At 41.3% G+C, this 20282-nt stretch overlaps 1 protein-coding gene across 2 annotated transcripts in view; it reads right to left on the bottom strand.

Annotated features, from left to right (window-relative positions):
• Positions 1-20282, bottom strand: part of LOC105256581 — a 114316-nt gene that overhangs the window by 85911 nt on the left and 8123 nt on the right. The window contains exon 1 of one of the 2 annotated variants that reach the window (XM_011266634.3): positions 17564-17802. The exons of the other annotated variant lie outside the window; for it this stretch is intronic. Within the exon in view, the coding sequence (XP_011264936.1) occupies positions 17564-17639 (76 nt within the window). The 5' untranslated portion in view covers positions 17640-17802. Of the gene's footprint in view, positions 1-17563; positions 17803-20282 lie in introns of those variants that run through there. 2 annotated transcript variants of the gene reach the window in all.

Genomic DNA, 20282 nt, shown 5'->3' with positions numbered 1-20282 from the left:
ATGCCACGCGACGTAATCGACGTTAATAATCGAAGAGGATCCGCCGAGAACGGCTTGTACGCGCATCGCGTGAGGTAGGCTCGCGAGTGACGGCTCTTGAATCAATATCTACTTGCAATTTTCATGCGCACCCGGTATCCGGCCGTTTGTACAAAAGATATCGATAAGCGTTTGCAGACTCTGAGCTGCCGCAGGTATTTTAACAACGTCTAACGTTCTCTCAATGTCTGAATATTAATATAGCGTCTGATTTTTGCGAATTTCTTACTCGATACCTTCGCGCGAACAATGCAGAAATATCTTTAGTTTTAAAATTAATATGTTTTTGGAAAAATACTTGGGAAAAAAATGAGACCAATATCTTTCTAGAAAAATATCTTTGCGAAACAAGAATAATAAAACTCAGCAGAATAATCTCTCTCGTGAAGCATTTAATTCTATTTTTTCTAAATCAAAAAATGCATTCTATATGTTTTCTTTTAAATTTGTGAAATACATTGAGAAGCGATTGAATAAATCAAGATTAACCTTTTCGATTAATCAAGTTTAACCTGAGGTAAATTCAAGTAAGGGGATAATTTTGAATCTAGTTAAACCTAGGACGCACGCGATATAAAGCTGTACAAACAATCGCTATCTCGCAGCCACGAAGGCCCAACTAACACTTGCCTAAAAGAGCGACGTATCTTTGGACGAGATCTCGGGCATTTCGTATCGCGAGACGTGCAATTACATCCCGATTACGTCGACGTGCGCGGTAGCGCATTCGCAGTTTTCTTAATCACAGCGAGCGCCGCTGGTGATAAGGATATGTTTACGCTCCGTGGCAATAAAATCCGATGAAACTCGCACGGCTTTCTCCGCAAGGGATCGCTTTACACGACGCGCGCCGATCAATATTGTACACATCCCGCGCGTTCTTCGGACAAAATAATAATAGTAATTATAAAATCACTCGATATCGTACTTTTTGCGATATTTATCAAGTACTTTACACCCATAATTTTTGCGATATATCGACATTTATTTTGCATTATCGCAATTGTGTGTGCATACGATATAATATACATAGGTATACACGCACTCCTTGATTCTTCCGAGTCTATAACTTAATTCTTATGTTGATTCAGTTATACAAGAATGCTTCGAAACCATCCCGACGTATCGAATGATGTTTCTATCGTGGGAATATGTCAAAGGTATCGATAATTTTCGAGTTGTAAATGATTGAGAGAGAACAGATTTTCGAATTAACCGCAGATTCAAAATCAGTTATTTTGGGTAAAACGTATTTTAACGTATTTTAGAATTCTTTGAAACTAAATTATACAAAGATGTTTAATGGAAAAAAACTGGAAATTTACTAAGAATGATAACTTTTAAAAGAATCCGGTAATCTTAAAATACCTATTAGCCATATTCGCTCTGTTTTGTGTATTTTTTCCAAATTATTATTTAGTACACGTAATTTTTTCTTCTTCGAGCATCAATTTTTAATTCAAAGTTTCATATTCGTACATCAGCTGTAACATCGACATTTTCTTCTGATATTTTAATAAACTATTTCAATCGCGGACAAAGTCATAATGTCGGCTTTTACGATGACGATCGATTGGCATAATAATCGCGCGGGATCGTTTTTTATGTCCAGCGTACGATAATTTACAGTCGCGTGGAAATTTATTACGTTAATTCGAGCGGATCACGAGGATTATCGATAGACACGTAACGTCGCTGTTTTCTGATCCCGTTTGTATCCCCGTTTTTATTCAATCCGCGAGAGCTAATACATCCTCCAGAGTAGACGAATTAACCCCGCGAGCGCGCGCGAATCCTCTCTTTTTTCATAAAAAAAATCCTTGTTTTTCACCACTGTACACGCGCGAAAACACCGATACGCTTTTCACGTTGCACGAATATCGTGTCTTTATCGGAATCACGGCCAATACAGTAACGGGATCGCGAGTAATACGATGTGACTATTCGTAATACCGTTTTCCCAATACCCGAAATGAGTATTAAATTTGAAAATACAAAACTCTCTCGTTGCCCCTTTTACCGTCGTTAGACGTTTTCGTGCGCAATTATTTTTCGCGTTATTTTCGCATATTTACAAAATTGCCATTTATCAAACAAAATGTGCATCAATATTTTGTATATTTGACACAGTGATTTTAAAGGCGATATTTTTTTCGAATCCCCGGATTTTGTCGGAATTTATTTTCTCGAAACAGTCCGGAGAATATTTTTCAAGATTCCCGTTTATATTCTAGGCAACTTATAATCCAGGGTACATTAGCCGGTGCGGTTGCGCAAGCGTAAACGCGTGCAATTTTACTTTGACGTTGCGAAAAGTCGACGAGAGATTCAGTGCTTTGCGGATTCAAAGATATTTAATACGAACGGTTCCTCGAGTTACTCGATTCGACCGCGAATATCAGCGCAGAGACAGTTAAACGCGATGACATTGAATGCTTTATCCTGGACGGGAGACTTGTTTTAAGACGCGATATACGTGAAATTCCAACCTGTCGCATCCAGAGATAGGGGAGAAAAAGAAAAGTGAACCCGATCGCCCTGAACCGAGTAAATTAGCGACGCGTGCTATTCTTTTACGATCGCGCGTTAACATTTCCGTAACATGCCCGTATAATTCGCGCAAACAATGCGTTTCGCGCAAAACGTTTCACAATATTATATCTAAATTAGACGTATCGTTTGTCGGGATTATAATTGAAATTCGTATAATTTTAATGGCCGCTGTGTCGAGCTGCTGTCGCTTTTGCCGCGTTGCGCATAAAAGGTCCGATAATTATTCGAGTCTTTTATTTCCAGTATCACGGGACACAAGAGAATAAATCCATATCACCGGGCTTAAAAAAGGATACCCGCTCTGGAGAGCAGGGATCGTCGATGTGTATCTACGCTGAATCTCGACAAAGTTACACGCCTCCGGGGTTGACGTCATTGACCCAACTTTGGAAGAACCCTCCTTTTCATTAGTCCTTTCTCGGCGACGTTCTCTCGTCCCGTCTCGCTCTCTCTCCAGAATCCCGTATAGACAGCCTATTTACCGATCGATTCGATACCGAGCAACGTATAAATAGGAATACTCTTGCGACACGCCAACTTTTTATAGGCTTACATCGATAACTAATGAAATTCTAATTAACCAAATGATTCTGGCGTTTAATTAAACGTATTACAATGTATCTTTCTGCATATGGTGAAATTGCGAAAAATTGTCTTTTTCTTTAGTAAACATGCAAATTAATTACAGCGTGATTAAATGGCGAATCTCTAGATTTATCGCTCTCATATTATGATCTAAAGAGTCATTTTGAAAAAAAAAAATAAAAATTTCTTTCGAGCGATCGAAACTTGGCATTCGAGGCTCGACATCTACTCCACGAACGCGCGAAATCAGCGAAACACCGTAAAGTACCGCTCCGTCCGCGATACGACGAAATATTTCACGACTCTTTCTTTTGTTCGCCAGAGCCAGAGCCGCGCGGCGGCGGCGTGAAAAAGGATTCCCCGAGAAAGCGTTCGCGCGGATGAAAGTGCCGCCCTCCGTTTCTTATTGAGGTCTCCTTCCTATGCAGCCGACGCGTTGCTTAGCCGGACTGTGCCGCTTCGAGAAACGCCGTTTACTCGCGACGTGGACGAGCTCGAGAAATTTTATATCTCTCACAGATGCCAAACGGATTTCGCCCACGAATCGTCTTCGTTTAATGATTAAAATTTTTTAAATAATATCATGATATATACGTATATATTTATTTTTCGTTATTTGAAAACTTGAATTGTTAAATTCTAATATATATATTCGGATCGTTCATTGCGTCATTTCTCGTATTTTTATACGTGATTATCAATTTCGAAGGCTCTCGGCGCGATTTCCTTCGCGCTATCCCTTTCTCGCGAGTGCATCCGGGCGGTGCGCGTTCGCGTGTAATCGCGATTTCATCGAGTCACGTCGCATTACGTGATTTCGTCGGCCACGGATATCTCCGCGAAACAACATGTCGGGGGTTCCGACGAAAGAGCGATTCACGCTTCGCGTTAAGTCGACGTCGCGTCGATCTGCCGGAAGCGAAACGCGTTAGGGCTTTAGTTTTCAACGTCGTTGAAAATACCTCATTAATATTTACTATAATATCTAATTTACCGGCGCGATAATCCTTTCTTTCCTCGGCTAAATTCTGTTGCGGGGCAACGCACTCGCGTAATACTCGGATACGTGGTTTCTTTCGTTTACCTGAAATTTTTAATTTATAGATTTTTCCTCGCACGCGCACGCATTACACCGCGGGAGTCTTTATTCCCGGTGAGATAAAGGCGGCGCTTTTTTTCGCTCATCCACGTGTAAATCTACGGGCGGGCACGAAAAAGCGGGTTCTCGGCTCGTCGCGCGTGTAATCGTAATTTTCATCGTGTCGCGTTGCAACGTTACGCGAACCACCGTCGTCCTCACGTCATCGTCTTCGGACACCTTCGGCCCGGCATAACCGATGTACATAATCGATATCGCCATACCGAAATACCTTATAACACGAGTTATTGATTCGCGACTCCGCCTCCGCATGCCGGCGCATAACGCGGCCATAATAAACCACCTTGTATATGCCGTCGTCATGGTGTAAATTCTGTTTGAAATCTCGGCAGGGAGAGGAGAGAGAGCGATTCTCGCGGACGAAAAAAACAAGTCCGGATCGATCGATCGAGAGGCAGACGGAACGTGCGGCCTTTCTTCGCGTACGGTCGGCCTTGACGTCTTCGGGGTCGCTCTTGACGTCGCCGGGAAACGTTGACACCGAGTCTCGTTTATTCGACGGAGCGGCCAGGGCATCTCTCTCGCGGCATTTTTTTATTCTTTCGTATTCTTTCCCCGTTTAACGCAATTATCCCGCAGCGAGATAGAAACGCACGGTATAAACTAGTTTTGCGAAACGAGGAGCGCGCTACCGCTTCGCAAATCTCCTTCCAAATCACTTCCCTCTATTTCGAAAATAGGACCGAGATTATGCGCGGCACAATTAGAGCGAATACTTAATTCATGGCTATTCGATTCCGCATAATCCCTGCATTGTTTGTTGGAACCAACGATCGCGTGAAATAGAATCTTTCGATAATACAGCAAATCGATGGTGTTTACTTTATGGTTATATTCGCGCATAGAAGAGAATTGCCCCAAATGCTATTACCTTCAAGTTTAATTTAGCTATTATTTTCACGTTTAAAATTTGTATATAATAATTTTCTAATACGAAAAACGGATCACAGCGTATATAAAGTATTATTATAATATTATATAATATAAATAGAATAATTAATAATGTAGAAATTTTGATAATATCCTATAACCTTTTAATATCGCGTTCGATCATATCTCGATAATTTAACTTTAATAAATTTTATGATTGACATTGTAATCATCTATATTTTAAAAGTATTACATCACACGCAGACAGTTTGGATTAATCGGTACGAGGGTCGATTTCTGCGTTTGCATATGCCACGGTCTTTGTGGGTATATTTACTTCCGGTAAATATTATGACGCGAATTGCGTAACACAAAGACGTTAGGCAATCGAGTAATGCACGATATATATATTCGGAATGTACACACGTCGATATCGTCGACGGTCGAGACCCATCGCGAGAAAAATGGGTATAAAAATTTGCACGCCCTTCTAAATAAATGTCGTAACTCGATCGCATCCGCGAGTAGGAAACGATACGGTGTTTGTCGCATCAAAGGATACGCGTGTGCGCAAAAGTACACTTGTAATATTAGCAATTAAGTCGCACGCGCTGTGAAACTTTGGCATCGCTTCCAGTTGGAAAGGTAAGCGGCCGCGAAAACGTGAAAGTTAATCGCGCCGCGGAAATATCGTCGCGCCGCTCCTTTCATTCGCAGATCACTCGATTCGAAGGCGATCGTCTCGTGACGAGAATAAACGCCGAGATATTATTAGACTCTCTCGTGGTATTTTAAATCAAAGAGAAGTAATAATTTCTGACGATTAAGAGCTTACGAAATCACGGAATTCAAATGTGTCAGGGTTCCTTTTTCATCGAGGATGATGATTAGACGATTTGTTCTCCCTTTTCAGATACGTTTGTTCGTTTTCGCGAGATGTTTGTCCAGATCGGGCTAAAGGCGACAACGATATCGAGTAGTACGCAGTAGTTTAATAATCTAATAACCGAGTATCGCCCTCACAATGAGCGTATTGCGTATTCCTTACGTGGAACGAACGGCAGTGGAAACAGCCTTGCGGCTCTACTTTCTATTGCGTCACGTAGAAGGATGAGGCCTTCGCATGCCGGCACATTTTGACGCGTTTCGCTTCTGCTGCGCATTATTTTTCTCACAATCGGACGAGGCGAGGCGAGGCGAGACGAGGCGAGAGACGAGATAAGAGGGCAGCCATTTTAAGGGAAAGGATTCCAACGTAATCGCCGAGATTAACTCTTTCAGAGGCGCCCGGTGTCGACATGTGTATGATAGCGGCGGGCTAATTTCTTGGAGTAACGCACGAGATGAAACTGCAGTTTAAGCAACCGCTCCTCGCTTCGTCGTTTTGGAGTCGCGTTGCCGGTACGTTAAATAATTATATAGTTTCCAAGTGTAACGGTTTAGCATAAGCCTCTACATAAATATTCTTAAAGTTAATCGAGTAAAAGACGCAGGATTAGATAAAGTTTCGGATTTTGAATTTTAAATAATGCTCCTGCGAAAGAGAAAATGTGTACGTCATAGATGAATGGTTAAAATTTTTGCCATTTTCTTTATCTCCATCGTCTCTTTTTTATTGCTCCTTTCTACAAGTTTATATTCTAAAAAATTTCTCTCCGACGCTTTTATCCGAGAAATACCAGAGAAATTAGCCGACAGATGGATAGACAGATGATGCGCATACACATAAATTTGATAAATTAATTTCTTTCTAACCGAGAGAATAAATTTTATGACGCCGCTTCCACGGCGATCTTTGTTTCGCAACGTTGTAAATCTAGCCGAGGAAACATCTAATCATAATCGATACCCGTTATCACTTTACGACGCTTTTTACGTATTCGCGAACGCGAATCGAGAAATCTCTATGCGCGAAATATTCGAGCGAGAATCGCGCTCTCGAGGTATCGCGGTCTCGGCACCTGAACCTGTTCCGCGGCCGTCGATGCCCTTCCCTCGCCTCGTTTCCCTCGCCCTTCCCTCCTCTGTCCCTCGTCCACCTCGTCGTTCGCTTTTGCATTTTTTTCATCAAAAACGTTTTCGCTAGCTAGAGAGAGCGAGAGAGTGCGCTGTGCGCGGCTTTTATGCGGAGCGGCCGGCGCATTTTACATCCCCGCGGCAACGATGAAAATTCATCGCGTAGACTTATATAAATATTTTCATTATGGTTCTTTTCGCTCTTTTATCTTTTGCCGCCGTCCGTCTCTCTCTCTCTCTCCTCCGTTTCCTCCTCTCGCTCGTCCGCGCATCTTTCCCTTGTCCAGTCCTCCTCCTCCTCCTCCTTTTCTCCCCCCTCCCCCTTCACGTCTCCTCTTTCCCCGCGCTGCGGTAGATACTCTTCGATACTATCGGTTACGTCGCTTTTAATTAACGTTGTCGCGCGTCGTTCGGAGCGATTTATTCCAAGTTGAAATTAACGATTGGACAATCGTGCTGCGAGAGAGAGAGAGAGAGAGAGAGGGGGGAAAGCAGGAAGGTTATACGAGACTCGGTGATTGCGAAACCGCATTATTGATGAGATAGTTTATTCGTAGCGATGAAATAAATACATATGCAGTTCTCACGGCCGTTGTGGTACGCGTGCCACAAAATCCCTTCGCGCTACTCCGATATCTATTAAATACAGGATTCCCGCACGTATTCTCTATATATTTCGGTGTGTCATCAGATTATACGACGGAAATTTGATGATGATTGATAATAATAGCGCACAAAGAAACGCGAACGCGACGTGCACTAGCGCGATATTTGAGCAAATCATTTCCTAGTAATTTGAATCCCTTTGCGAATGAACGTTAATGTAACATTGAGTACATTACGCGCATTCGACACAAAGCGTCGACATGACGCATATTTTTATACAGAGGCATCGCATTTATTAACGTCTTAATTCTTGGACAATGGACCGCGATTGGATCGAGACAACTCAAGCGGAAATCCGCGAAAGATTGATACATTGCGTCATTTTAGTACAGTTAAATTGACACACTAACCGAGCATGAAGCAGTCACGCGACTCGTTTCAATTGTACGTATTACGAAACATTCCTCTATTCTCGTTGAAGAAGGCCGGCCGATCCACCGGACCCTGAAATATGTATGTGTATACGTGGAATAAAAAAAATATGTTCTTTCGTTGTACTTATAACGATGTTTTCGTCGATGATTTCATTCGACGCTCATTGTATCGAGCGACAGATCGCTTAAGCAAGATTTGCGATATCCTCGTTTGCGCAGTGATACGCGACGATTTCTGAGGGGAAACCGACGTGAATGAACGGGACGGGAGATGATCCTTGGGACGAGAGCGAGTCGAAACGATGTGGCGTTATAGAGCGAGCGCGTCCTTGATTCATCTCAATTAGGCCAATGCCTCGTTGCGTATCGACGCGTTCGCGATCCAAGAGAATCGCTGCTCCTCTTGGACGAATATTCAATTCGTTTTGCACGCGGTTGCTTGACCCTTGTGTCCATTGGTCAAAGTGATCTCATCGTCAAATGTGGCCGCGAAATTCCTTTTTCGTTTTTCATCAATTCGATAATAATTAGGGATATTTTTATGTAATCAAAATACCGACATTTATATTAAATTATTATATTTTTATACGTTGAGTATTATTCTCATTTACAGCTTATTTTTTCAAATTATTTCATTTTCCTTCTTTAAGAGTTTAACTAGATTTGAAAACAAGCTCTTTATTTAATAGTAAGATTGATGGAAACACTAATTTTTCATACGAAAGATAATTACGGGATATTTCCGCATTTTTAGAAAAACATATCAACCATTTTGACATTAATTGACATTGATATTTATTCGACGATTGTTAAAAAAGATTTCTCTATAATTCCTCCTATAGAATATAAATGCTTTTACAAAAAATATAATACCAAAAATATAAAAGCTTGTTATTAGACAATGATTATTTATAATGTAGAAATTCTGAATTAGATCGAAACATGTCTAATTTGATGCATAAATTAAATAAAAGATATGTTAGAAATGGCTGCTGTAAAAAACATAAGCTTGTTAAGATTATATTAAATTCAAGGATAATAATTATACGGACATTATGGATTTTGAATACGAGCCTTTCAAACATTCGACGAAGAGCCGGATAATGTCCACTAACAAGAGCCATTAGCATTTCCTCTATTTCTTACGAGTGCTTGGTTGTACTCGCAAATGTTGCGCGATAGCGCTTTATCATTCTCGGCGTGAGTAAGTGAATTCTTTCCTAGGCTTTTTGTCGAGCACTTAAGGCACCGATTGGTTCGCTGCTAAACAAGAGATCTACTATCTTTATTAATGTTACATGAACGAATGTTGAATGTCGACAAACGATTTGCATTCCTCGTTTAAAATTTTGAAAATAAATCACAAACGTGAATTCTTCTTTTACGATGTCCAGCAGTTTCATTTGCACGATAAGCTATGTAAATGTAGAATTCCAAAATGTCCTTGTAATTGCAATTTCACGAAATAATGTTTGTTTTAATGAATATATTATTTTTGTTAAAAATACGTCTTTTCAATTTTCTTCACAATGAGATTTTTTCAGACAAAATAATAAATATAAAAATTATATATATATATTTAAAATTAAACTCAAAATACAATTTTATTTTTTGAAAATTGAAAGTTTCTTGTTTTCAATGATTAATATTATATTTAAAAGTTATAAATAACTTTAGCTACGAGTAACAATCAATTTTCAAGGACTCGTCCCAGGAATTTACGAAAAGAATTCAAACATGTATCCAAGAATTTTTATGAAAATTCTATCGATTTGACCTGTACAGTCGGATACATTTTTCACTCGTTTGTGCAGTATTATCATCCAGTGCTTCGCGCGTCGTTAAAATCACGAGGAAAATATCATTTTCCATAGGAAAACGCAGTCTGTGCGCGTGTGTACTTTTTCTGTGGTTTTCCGCGCTGTCCTTTTTTCATTTTAAACTATTCTTTTGATACGAACTTCGGCAATCCGGCTGTTGAAAGTTCTAGAACCATTTATCAGGGTGCCCTTCTTGTTTTTTTTGCCCCTCTTTCTTTTTTTTCTATGGTTGCTCGCGCGACATCGTCTGCGTAGCATCTTCTTTTTTTTACGTAACGTTCGGTCAAAAGCGAAGTAACGTGAAAGTAGCTCGGGAAATAAATATTCCGTCCGCATGGGAGGATTATGCGAAACACCGCGAGTCACGTATAAAGTCGACGGCCTCGATGAAATCTCGGAAGAAATAGCAAGACTGTTCTCATATCACGAGACTTGTTATGGTTTATGCGAAAATTTATAAGAGACGGTTTAACGCATTCATCGTCGAGCATATATTTTTTCCATACGCAAACTATACGCAAAAATGTATAAATATTTACAAAGAGAAATAAATAAATATACATACAAATATACAGAGTGTCTGTCACAACCATTCTACAATATTTTAATAGTGTATTTTAGAGATTAAATGGAGTTAAAATTCTGAAAAAAATAAAATATAAAAATTTTGCATTAGTTTTTGAGTTATGAGCGATCAAAGTTTATTAATAGATAGATCAATAAATAGAATCTATCAATAGATAGATTCGCAGATCGATAACTAGACATACGCACGTGCCAATCTGTCATCTGTTACTGATTTTTATAAATCAAGTAATATTGACCTTTGTCGTCGCATAATAAATCTTATTGTTTTTTATAGGTATATATGGTCAACTAATATTAATGACTTTTATAAATATTATATATAAAATATTTAATTCTTTTTTAATATTTAAATAATAATTTGATAATTGATTAATTATTACATATATAAATACAATTACAAACCTAATATTTTCATACATTTGAGAAACGAAATTTAGTTTTGTTTCGATCGGAAAAGTATTCTAAAAGTAGAAATCGATTTATTAGCTGTCTTGTAAAAAATTAATAACAGATGTTAGAGATTGGTATGTATATAAATGTACACTGAAAAAAATAGTTAAAAAAATAGTGCTGATCATAAATAAGTACTTATTTTCAAGGGCAACTATATTTAAAGTTGTTATTACTATGCACAAGGTTATTATTATGAACATTATAATAACTATAAAAGTAAAAGTCTGAATTATAATTTTTTTTTTCAATATAGTTACGTGCGTGAAATCGCAATATTATTAGCAAATTTTGATCACTAAACTAAAAATAAAACTATTGTAGCTTCGATATTTTCATATATATTAGGGTTTTTTATTTTATTTTACTTTTCTCTAGAATACGCTATTAAAATATTGTATAGAAATTGTGAGACATTTTGTATATAATTTAAATTGTATTTTAAATGAAATTATTGAAAGACTATCAAAAATGTTTTCTGAAAACGAGAAAGAGATATAATCTTATCTTATCCAAGTATACAATTAACACTGATATCGACCTTGGCCATCAAGAATGATAAATGAAATGAACGAATGCTTATAAATTTGTCAGAGTAATATAAATTAATTACAAGCAATCACAAACGTTATAAATTTGCAGAGGCAAGGATCAAGGTCCGAGGTTTTAAACGATCATTTGTCAATCAATGCGATGTACAAAAAAGTATTTCTCATTATAATATCATGAAAAAAATATTAAGCAACAAATCAAATATATATGGTCAAGCATATTTATAAGTTTATAGAAACTATTTGTATCCGTTGTCATCTCATATATATTCATTACGCGACTTTTACGAGACGAGTTGGCGAAACCAGCGACGACCAGTCGATTAATTATTCGCATGTACGCTTAATAAGGAGCAAACGCGATAGGGTTTTCGTTGAAGAGACAAGCGCGTCGTCGATTCGTTATGTCGTAAACGTGTTATTCGAATTCGCGGGAAGCAAAAGGACGAGAAGCGTCGTCGGTTTCTCGCGGCTCGTCACGCGTGTTTCAAAAATGAATGCCTTTTAATCGTCACGCGAATCTCCTACGCACGCTCTCTCGCTCTCGGTAGTCGCATCAGCGACGCAATCGTTGAGATGCGTCGCGCACACGCACACATCTCTCTCTCTCTCTCTCTCTCTCTCTCTCTCTCTCTCTCTCTCTGTGCCCGTTATGGCCGCGAGATTGCACGCATATGTGTGTGGTGTATGCGCGCATGGTTCATATACCGGTGCAGGTAAGTTCACCTTTGAAGCGAGCAGGTATATGCAATATGCATTTGCGAGCCTGGCGCCGTGAAAGTGCAGGTGCGTACGTGCCGCGCGAGAGACCCGGTTCCCCGGAGGAGAGAGAGACGTGACTTTTGCACAAAAGGCACGCGTGCGCCTTTTGACAAAGTCGCGACTGCGCAAATTTGTCTCACTAGGCGACATATAGAGATCCCTTTTCAATTCTTTGTAATGTAATAACGTGGAAAAATTATGTGACACGTAAATGCGTTAGCAGGTGACGTTTACATATAATAAATTATATAAAAATGTGCAGGATTTTTTGTCGAGGCAACCTAAACAAATTTACGGAGATGTAATTATGCACGCATTCGGATATTTGTTTAATTATTTCCAGCGTGGATATTTTATTCGTATTTTTCTGTAGACGCTTAACTTTTTATTACGCTCGATGATAAACATTGTCGAAACATTGTAGTTGCGATGCAGATCGAAATGATGAGAAATAATAAATTGATAGTTTGTACAAGTTTTTCCTTAAATTAATTTTATCGATTGAATTTTCACGATGAAATATATAACAACGTGGACGGTTTTAACGGTTCGGTGAATTTTATTGTTAAATTTAATAGCGCGATTTCTTGCCCCCCTTTTCTTCCCCCCCTTCGTATAATTTGACACGATGCAATGGTAATGCAGTCTGGCCAAAATCGATACGCGCATCAGCCGTACATCTATATGTAACACGGTGCATTCTCGCGAGGTTGTGTGTGATTATGTGTACGTATATACGTGCGGTTCCTCGCCCGTCCTACGCGAACGTTTATATCTACACGGAATAAACTTTTTATTACAGTTACCGACTTGTTTCTAAGCAGCCAAGCTATCTCGATGCTTTATTTTTTATACATAAGCGGCCGAAATACTAGGCTCTTACTTTTCATCCTTCTTTCGCAATGACTCGAAATCCAGTATAATTCAATATTTATTTCGTAAAAACAAAGAAACTCGAAGAAACGAAAAGTTGAGAGAAAAACTGGCGACACAATTTTTTACTTTAGGCGAATCAATTATTAAATTGTTTTATCAATTCCATCACATATGTCGATAAGACGTGTGCATTTTAATTCAATTACACAGATTAAATTTCGCCATTTGCCATTAAATAAAGTCGAATGGTAAACGCGCGTATCTCTTTTTGAAAACCCCATTTTGTTATCGAAACGTTGCCGGAGAGAATTTTGCTTTTGTCAAATTACGCGCAAAGCGTACGAAAGCATTGCTTTTTAAAATTGCTCGTGATGCAAATGATGTCCGCGTTATTTCGGGGAGACAACAATAATTTGCTATTTCTCGTAATTGCAATCGCATAACCGTGTGCGTATTGACAAACGTAACTTATAATTATTTACATTTTCATTGGTTTTGCGTATGTGACCTATTATTTCAAACATAATTTTATAAACCGCGGATTATTCTGGCCGGATAAACAACGATTTTATTATATCCGACGAGGAATGGTATCGCATTATTTACTGGAAAATGATTAAAAGCACGTTTATATGAGATTATATGGGATTAAATTAGACAGGATAGAAACAATAACAAATAAATTGCAAAGTTAAAAATGCGACGTTTTTTTCCCGTTTAATAAAATTCTTTCGAATTTTCATCGATATTACTTGACGATGTACGACGGCTGTCGTTAAAAAGACTCCATTATATAATATACATTTTTCACGTATACATTTATATATAGCACGAATAATGCGATAGATTTCGATTTATATATCCGTATGTCCGTCGTGTCGCGCATGTTTTTACTTTTCCCATCGCTAAACTAAAATCCGAGACTTTCTTTTCCCACTCGCGTAGCAATTTTACAAGCAGGACGAAGAAAACAAAATGACCGACCGCGCGGATAATGGTGTCGTGAGTGAAAATACAAAAGGTCTCGCGTCTCGCCAACAGTTGAAATCCCCGTTTAAAATTGAAATAAATACATTGAAAAGTACCAGGGTCTAAAACCTCCACGGGAAGAAATTCGCGGGTTTAAATGACGTGTAACGCCGCTTGGGATGACCGAATGGTTTAGGTAACGACGGGGAAAGGCAGCGTGGATAGTCGACTCGACTCGAGTGCTTGCTTATTTCGACAAAAGTAGGTAGGCGGAAGGTGTATTTACCGGGAAACAGTTATCGAGCTCTCTCGTCTCCTTCGAAGAAGGTAACCAGGCAACTCGCTACTCGACCGCGCTTCTCGGCCAGCCGGAATTCGTCGCGCGAGACTTTGAGAGGCGGGAAAGGATACGGCCCTGCCGCCGGACGGGCGGCTCCGTCGGCCAGGTGGTCCAAAGCCGAGCACCACGATATCGTTCTTCTCGCGGACATTTATGCTCCGCCGGACGGACGGACAGGTGTTGCGAATCGTGGTGTCGGTGGCGCAATGTGCGCACCGACCGACGTGTCGCGCGCGCTCGCGACGAGAATAACGGACGTGTGCCACGTGCACGAGTCGACGACGAGGAGAGAGAAGGGGAGGGAGAAAAAAAATATCCGCGCGCACAGCCGCTGGAACAAAAGAATCGCGCGCGCGACTTTCTCGATGATTATTATTATGCTCCATCGCGAGTCCTCTGACGCGATCGTCGCAATTTCGAAAGTGCATAGTCCTCTCCTCTCCTTTCAACGCAGTCGCGTGCGTTACGTCGTAACGCGTATCCGTTGAAAACTTTACTCCGATGTAGGTCGTACTCTAATGTTAGGCGAGAATTCTGTTGGAATCTTGCTAGGAGTCGCTTCGCGATTTGATTCGATTTAAGTTTAGTTTTTTCGACGATTAGCGCGATAGTCGTCAATTGTGCGGACTCGATGTCGCGTTAGTACATGCGTGAATACCGGTTCTCCACGGTATCTTCATTCGTCCGGCTAAAAATAAACCATGGTTCGCCACAAGCTTAGCTATTTATTTTTAGATCTCCACGCGGTATGTTCACGGTTGCCGAAGTATAACTTTGGTTCGATGCTCCAGCAAAGATTTCTACTCTCGCAATTATGCGTTATTTGCGTATTTTACGAAATTATCGATACGATAGTATCGAGCTTCGAGTCTCGTATAATTTTCAGGAGAGTAATTTTAAGTAAAAATTTTTGCGGAATTTATTTATCGATATATACCTTAGGTGAATACGGCAGGAGCGACGAGACGAGTGAAAAGCAAACTATCGTTGCCGATAAAGTTTTTGCAGAAATAAAAATAAAGCATGCGACGATGAAAATGCTTAAAGCCATATTGATCGCACGCGACAACGCGTCTCACTCGGAATAAATTGACCCATTTTGATCGCCATTAAATCGATAACGCTAAAATACGTACGTAAAATTGGAGATTGTTACCGAATAAGCATTTACGAGTCCGTAAATTGACGTTTGCGCGCGGTTTAATAGCGCAATGGTTAACCTTCCATTTTCCTCCATCTGTTGCGCGATTATCTCTCCAATAGAATGTATTACGAGTTAAATCAAATGCAAGACACATCAAATTAACTCGATCAAATATATGTATAAAGGCATTTTAAATGACTATATAATCGAAACGTAGTGATGATAATCATAACCCCTGCGTTTAGAAACGAGAAAATAAGAAGCAGTGCTCTAAAATACTTGTTAATTATAGCATACACGCACGCAAGAACGAAAGGAGATTAAAGGCGACGGTATGCGAGGGATGTTTGCCGCAGAGAAAGGGTTAAAAGCGCGGCAGATTATCGTGTATAGAATCAACGAATTTGTAAATTCACGATGCCATTGTTTCTTTCGCCTCGAACAAGGGTTATCGTACTTTGTAAAGGAAAGAGAATACGACGCGTCACGCCGATTAAGGTCCAAAACAGCACTCGTTTGACCATCGCGATGGTATTCGCGAAAGGGGCAGAGGGAGGAATCACGGCGGCTGTGCACGCACGCGTTCCAGATGCGGATGCACTCTGAAAAGAAAAGACGAACTCCGGAGCGCAGGCACGAGGCGAGATCGCAGCTGCGCCCATGCCGTATATGTATCGTGTGTAACTCGGTCGACCGGAGAGTGAGTTTAAATCTAGCTCAACGAAGGGTCCCCGAGGAGTTAAGTACCTTTTGGTTCGACTAACAATAAGTTATATCAACAGCGTGACGGGCGGAGGATATCGTTAGCGATGGAACGTAAGATGCTTCGATTATTCTCGAGGTATCTTCAACAAGATTTTCGCTTCTCGCAAAAATATTTTAACCCGGATTGATTTCGCTAGCGAAAATCGTAGCGAGGAATATCGCGGTTGAAAGGACGTTCGATAATACAAGTTTTCTCGGGGAAAAATATGCGAGGGACGTCCTCGACGACGACGTCGTTAGAAATCGTTTCGCCGAGCGAGTCTATTAAACCCGCGTCATACATCTTGTTTTCGACATCATTAATACGCAACTATCTCGACTGCAATAAATCAGTTTTTCGTCGCGCGTCGATGACATCGCCCCGGGAATAACGTGCGATTCTCGTGAGCGCGAATTTTGACCTACTCTTCTCAACGTCATCGACCGTGTCCATCGCGCACGTCCACCGCGCGTCAATTAATAAACATCGCGATAATAAATTTCATTCGTCCAATCGCTTCCTTATCAAATACATAACGCAAACACGCATCTTATTTAAAAGGTAAAACGAATGTAATCACGCTCTCGTTACACAATTACATCGACGATATCAAGGACTTGGAATAATAATGCCGATATAATAAATAATTCTTTAACTCGTTATTTCACGCGATACGCGAAATTAATAAAGACAATAAAATTTAATTAATTTCATAAATTATAAAAATTGATAAAGATAACAAAATTCAACTTGTATCTTAATATCTCGTTAATTAATATTAATATTAATAAAATCTATATTAATATTAATACAATTAAATATAAATACAATTTCTCGCCGCTTTCAGTGTCGTGCGGATCGATGGCGGCGCGGTTTCTTCGAACTTGTCGCTCGAAAGTAAGGGCCTCCAAATACCGCTCCGAGGGTTCCACCCCACCCCTCCCTGTCGGATTTGAATTTCGAGCGGCGTGGCATCGCCCTGCCAGGGCCTCCCGCGCGCCTTCGAAAGAAGGCGCGCGAAAGGGAGAAGGAAAATTGCGAAGGTCGTGCGCTCACCCTCGAGCAGGTGCCAGTCGTCGTCGTGCGAGGCCAGCGCCGGTGCCTGATTGGCCTGTTGTTCCAAGTCGAGCATCCCGCTGGCCTCCTTCTTCGCTCTCCTCGCCTCTCCTCTCCTCGCTGTTCCGGCTCGCCGATACCGTCGTTCCGTTGAGCTTCACCCGGCGTCCCCTGTCCACTCGCTTCTCCTCGCACCTTTTTTTTCTTGTCTCTGCTCACTTATCCGATACTTATCCGGTCGCGTCGAGTCGTCGAACTCGTCGATCGTCGCGCGGGACGCCCAAGATCGGTGGAGGAAAAATCTCGAGGAGAACCGATAACGCGACCAGAGGTGACTTTCCCTTACGAGAGAGGTTAAAACCAGGCGAGAGTGAATCTTTTTTGGCGCGAGAGAGTCGAGTCGCTACTCGATCGCGTATTTTCCCCTCTCGTTTACCGTCTCTGTCTCTCTTTCTTTCTCGATTCTCCTCGTCTGTTTATACTAGAGTTTTTCTTATCGCTTCTCAGCTGGTTCCCCACCCCGTGCTATGCGCCGGCATTTATCTTTATACTTTTTCTCGAGTCGACTTGTCGTAGAAAAGGTCAACTAGCGTCGAGATCTTTGGAAAACTCGCTCGCTTCCGTTTACGCGCTTACGACGCGTTTGCTCATCGACGCTATCCAGAGCAGCTCGGGAAAGACGCCCATAAGTGCGTTTACATATGTTCAAAAAACAGAGAGAACAGCCAGGAAGAAGGACGGAGAGAAAGAGAGCAAGGGCCGAGGAGAGAATAAAAGGAAGGGGGAAGAGAAAGAGAGGCGCGACATCCGCGAGACTCGAGTGACGGAGAATGGTCGTGGGAGAGACAGAAAGAAAGAGAGAGAGAAAGAGAGAGAGAGAGAGAGAGAGAGAGAGAGAGAGAGAGAGAGAGAGAGAGAGAGAGAAAAAGACGGGTAACGCGACGACAAACGTCGCTTACGTGCATTCGCGGCGGTACTCGAACCGCGACTGATTTCCCCTATCACTCCGTACTCAGCTGCCACCCACGATCCTCCTACCCCGCGCCACCTGCTCTACCGATGCCGGGCGTCCCTCTCTCCCCCGCGCGGCAGCGCTTCTCGCTCGCGCCATCACCCCCGCATCCCTCGACCGCCCGTCCACCCATCTTGCTCGGAGCAACGATAGAACGTCTGACCCGCTCTAACCCCCGTCGCCCATCCCTTCGTGCCCCCTGCGCGCTCGCTTCTACCCTTCTTCCTCGACGCGTGCTCTCGCCTCTCTCCACCGTCCGTATAACCACTTTGGTGGACGAAGTGCGTCTCACTCGTGGCAACGTACACCTCCTACCGTTTCCTCCCCCTTCGTCCCCTTTGTCGTTCCCGGTCTCCTCTTCGTTCTACTAGTTTCTCAAACCTCCAGCGTGGTCCACGGCTGTTAATGTAGAGAGAACTCGGCGAGGAGTATCCGTGAATCCTCTCTTCCATTGTATTTCGCACCATCTTTCTTCTCCTCGAATGTAAGAAGGCGCACCCGCGACTTTTCTCCTTTTATCTCCGTGCTTCCTCGCTCCTTCCTCGCGCCGGATCCCCTTTTCGTCCTGGTCGCACGGTTCGAACGTAAAACCGACAAGCAGTAAACGCGAGAGCTTATTACACGGCCACCTTATGCGGAGGATCACCTTTTGTCGAGACTACAAGGGACGGTACACTGTAAAAAAGCATTTCTTTCCACGGATACGGACGAGTTAGATGAATGATGAGACGAGATAAACGAATGTATTATAAATCGGTCCTCAAAACTAGCATGTAGCACACATAAAATATGTTTAATAAATAAAATGTATATTTTTATTGCGGTTTTTCCCTCATAATTGAAGACTCGGTACTTTAAAGAGCCAATAATTAAATATTTTGTGACGCGTCATTTTGTAAACATCATATATTATATGTATATATCTCATCTTCTGTGAGAGAAACGATATAAAACAAGAGTGCTATAATTTTCAGAGGTTTGATTAAAAAATTGTCACGTTATTAACGATACAATTAATAACATCTAAATTTAAATACACGAAGATTGCCGATTATTTGTCAACAAATTTTATCGCTCATCGTTTCATCGCGCGATCGTAAGCGTAAAATAAAACATATTAAGGTTGTAACTTTCCACAATGTTTAGCTCTATTAGTGAAATTTTGCATTCTCGACGTAGACGAGCATCCGCGATCGCAACCTACATACACGTAGAAAGTACGAAACGCGAGCGTAAGAAAGTAGCGTCTTTCTAAATAATTAAACGTTGCCATCGAACGCCAGAGTATTCGCAGGTTAATAAAATCATGAATCCGAAATCGTGGGCGGAAAAAAAAAGAACCTCCACGTATCGCATTGATTGGCGCGGTATTTTTGTTACCCCATTCGCCGCGCGCGTTTGTTTTCATACAGCGTTTTACGCGCCGCATATATTCTCGTATCCGTGTTTTATTCAAAAGTTGCGTAGCGCGCGGTTTAAGCCCGAAAACGCGTAACTTCATTTATCAGTAGTCCTCGGGGTTCACCCGTGTTACAAAGTGAGCGAGGGCCGGGGCTGTCCCTAAAAGCGCGGCGAGGGTGGTGCAAAGGGAGCGAAGCGAGCAAGAGATTGGTCGCGGAGCGGGAAAGGCAGCGAACAAACTACAGCTGCGAGAGGATCCCCATCTGCTCCGTAAATTCTCTCTCTCTCTCTCTCTCTCTCTCTCTT

Source organism: Camponotus floridanus, unplaced genomic scaffold (genome assembly GCF_003227725.1).
Source record: "Camponotus floridanus strain SB8 unplaced genomic scaffold, Cflo_v7.5 scaffold24, whole genome shotgun sequence".
In the NCBI taxonomy this organism is placed as follows: Eukaryota; Metazoa; Arthropoda; class Insecta; order Hymenoptera; family Formicidae; genus Camponotus; species Camponotus floridanus.
The sequence above is the reverse complement of the archived record's forward strand: the minus strand, read 5'-3'. Positions and strand labels throughout refer to the sequence as shown.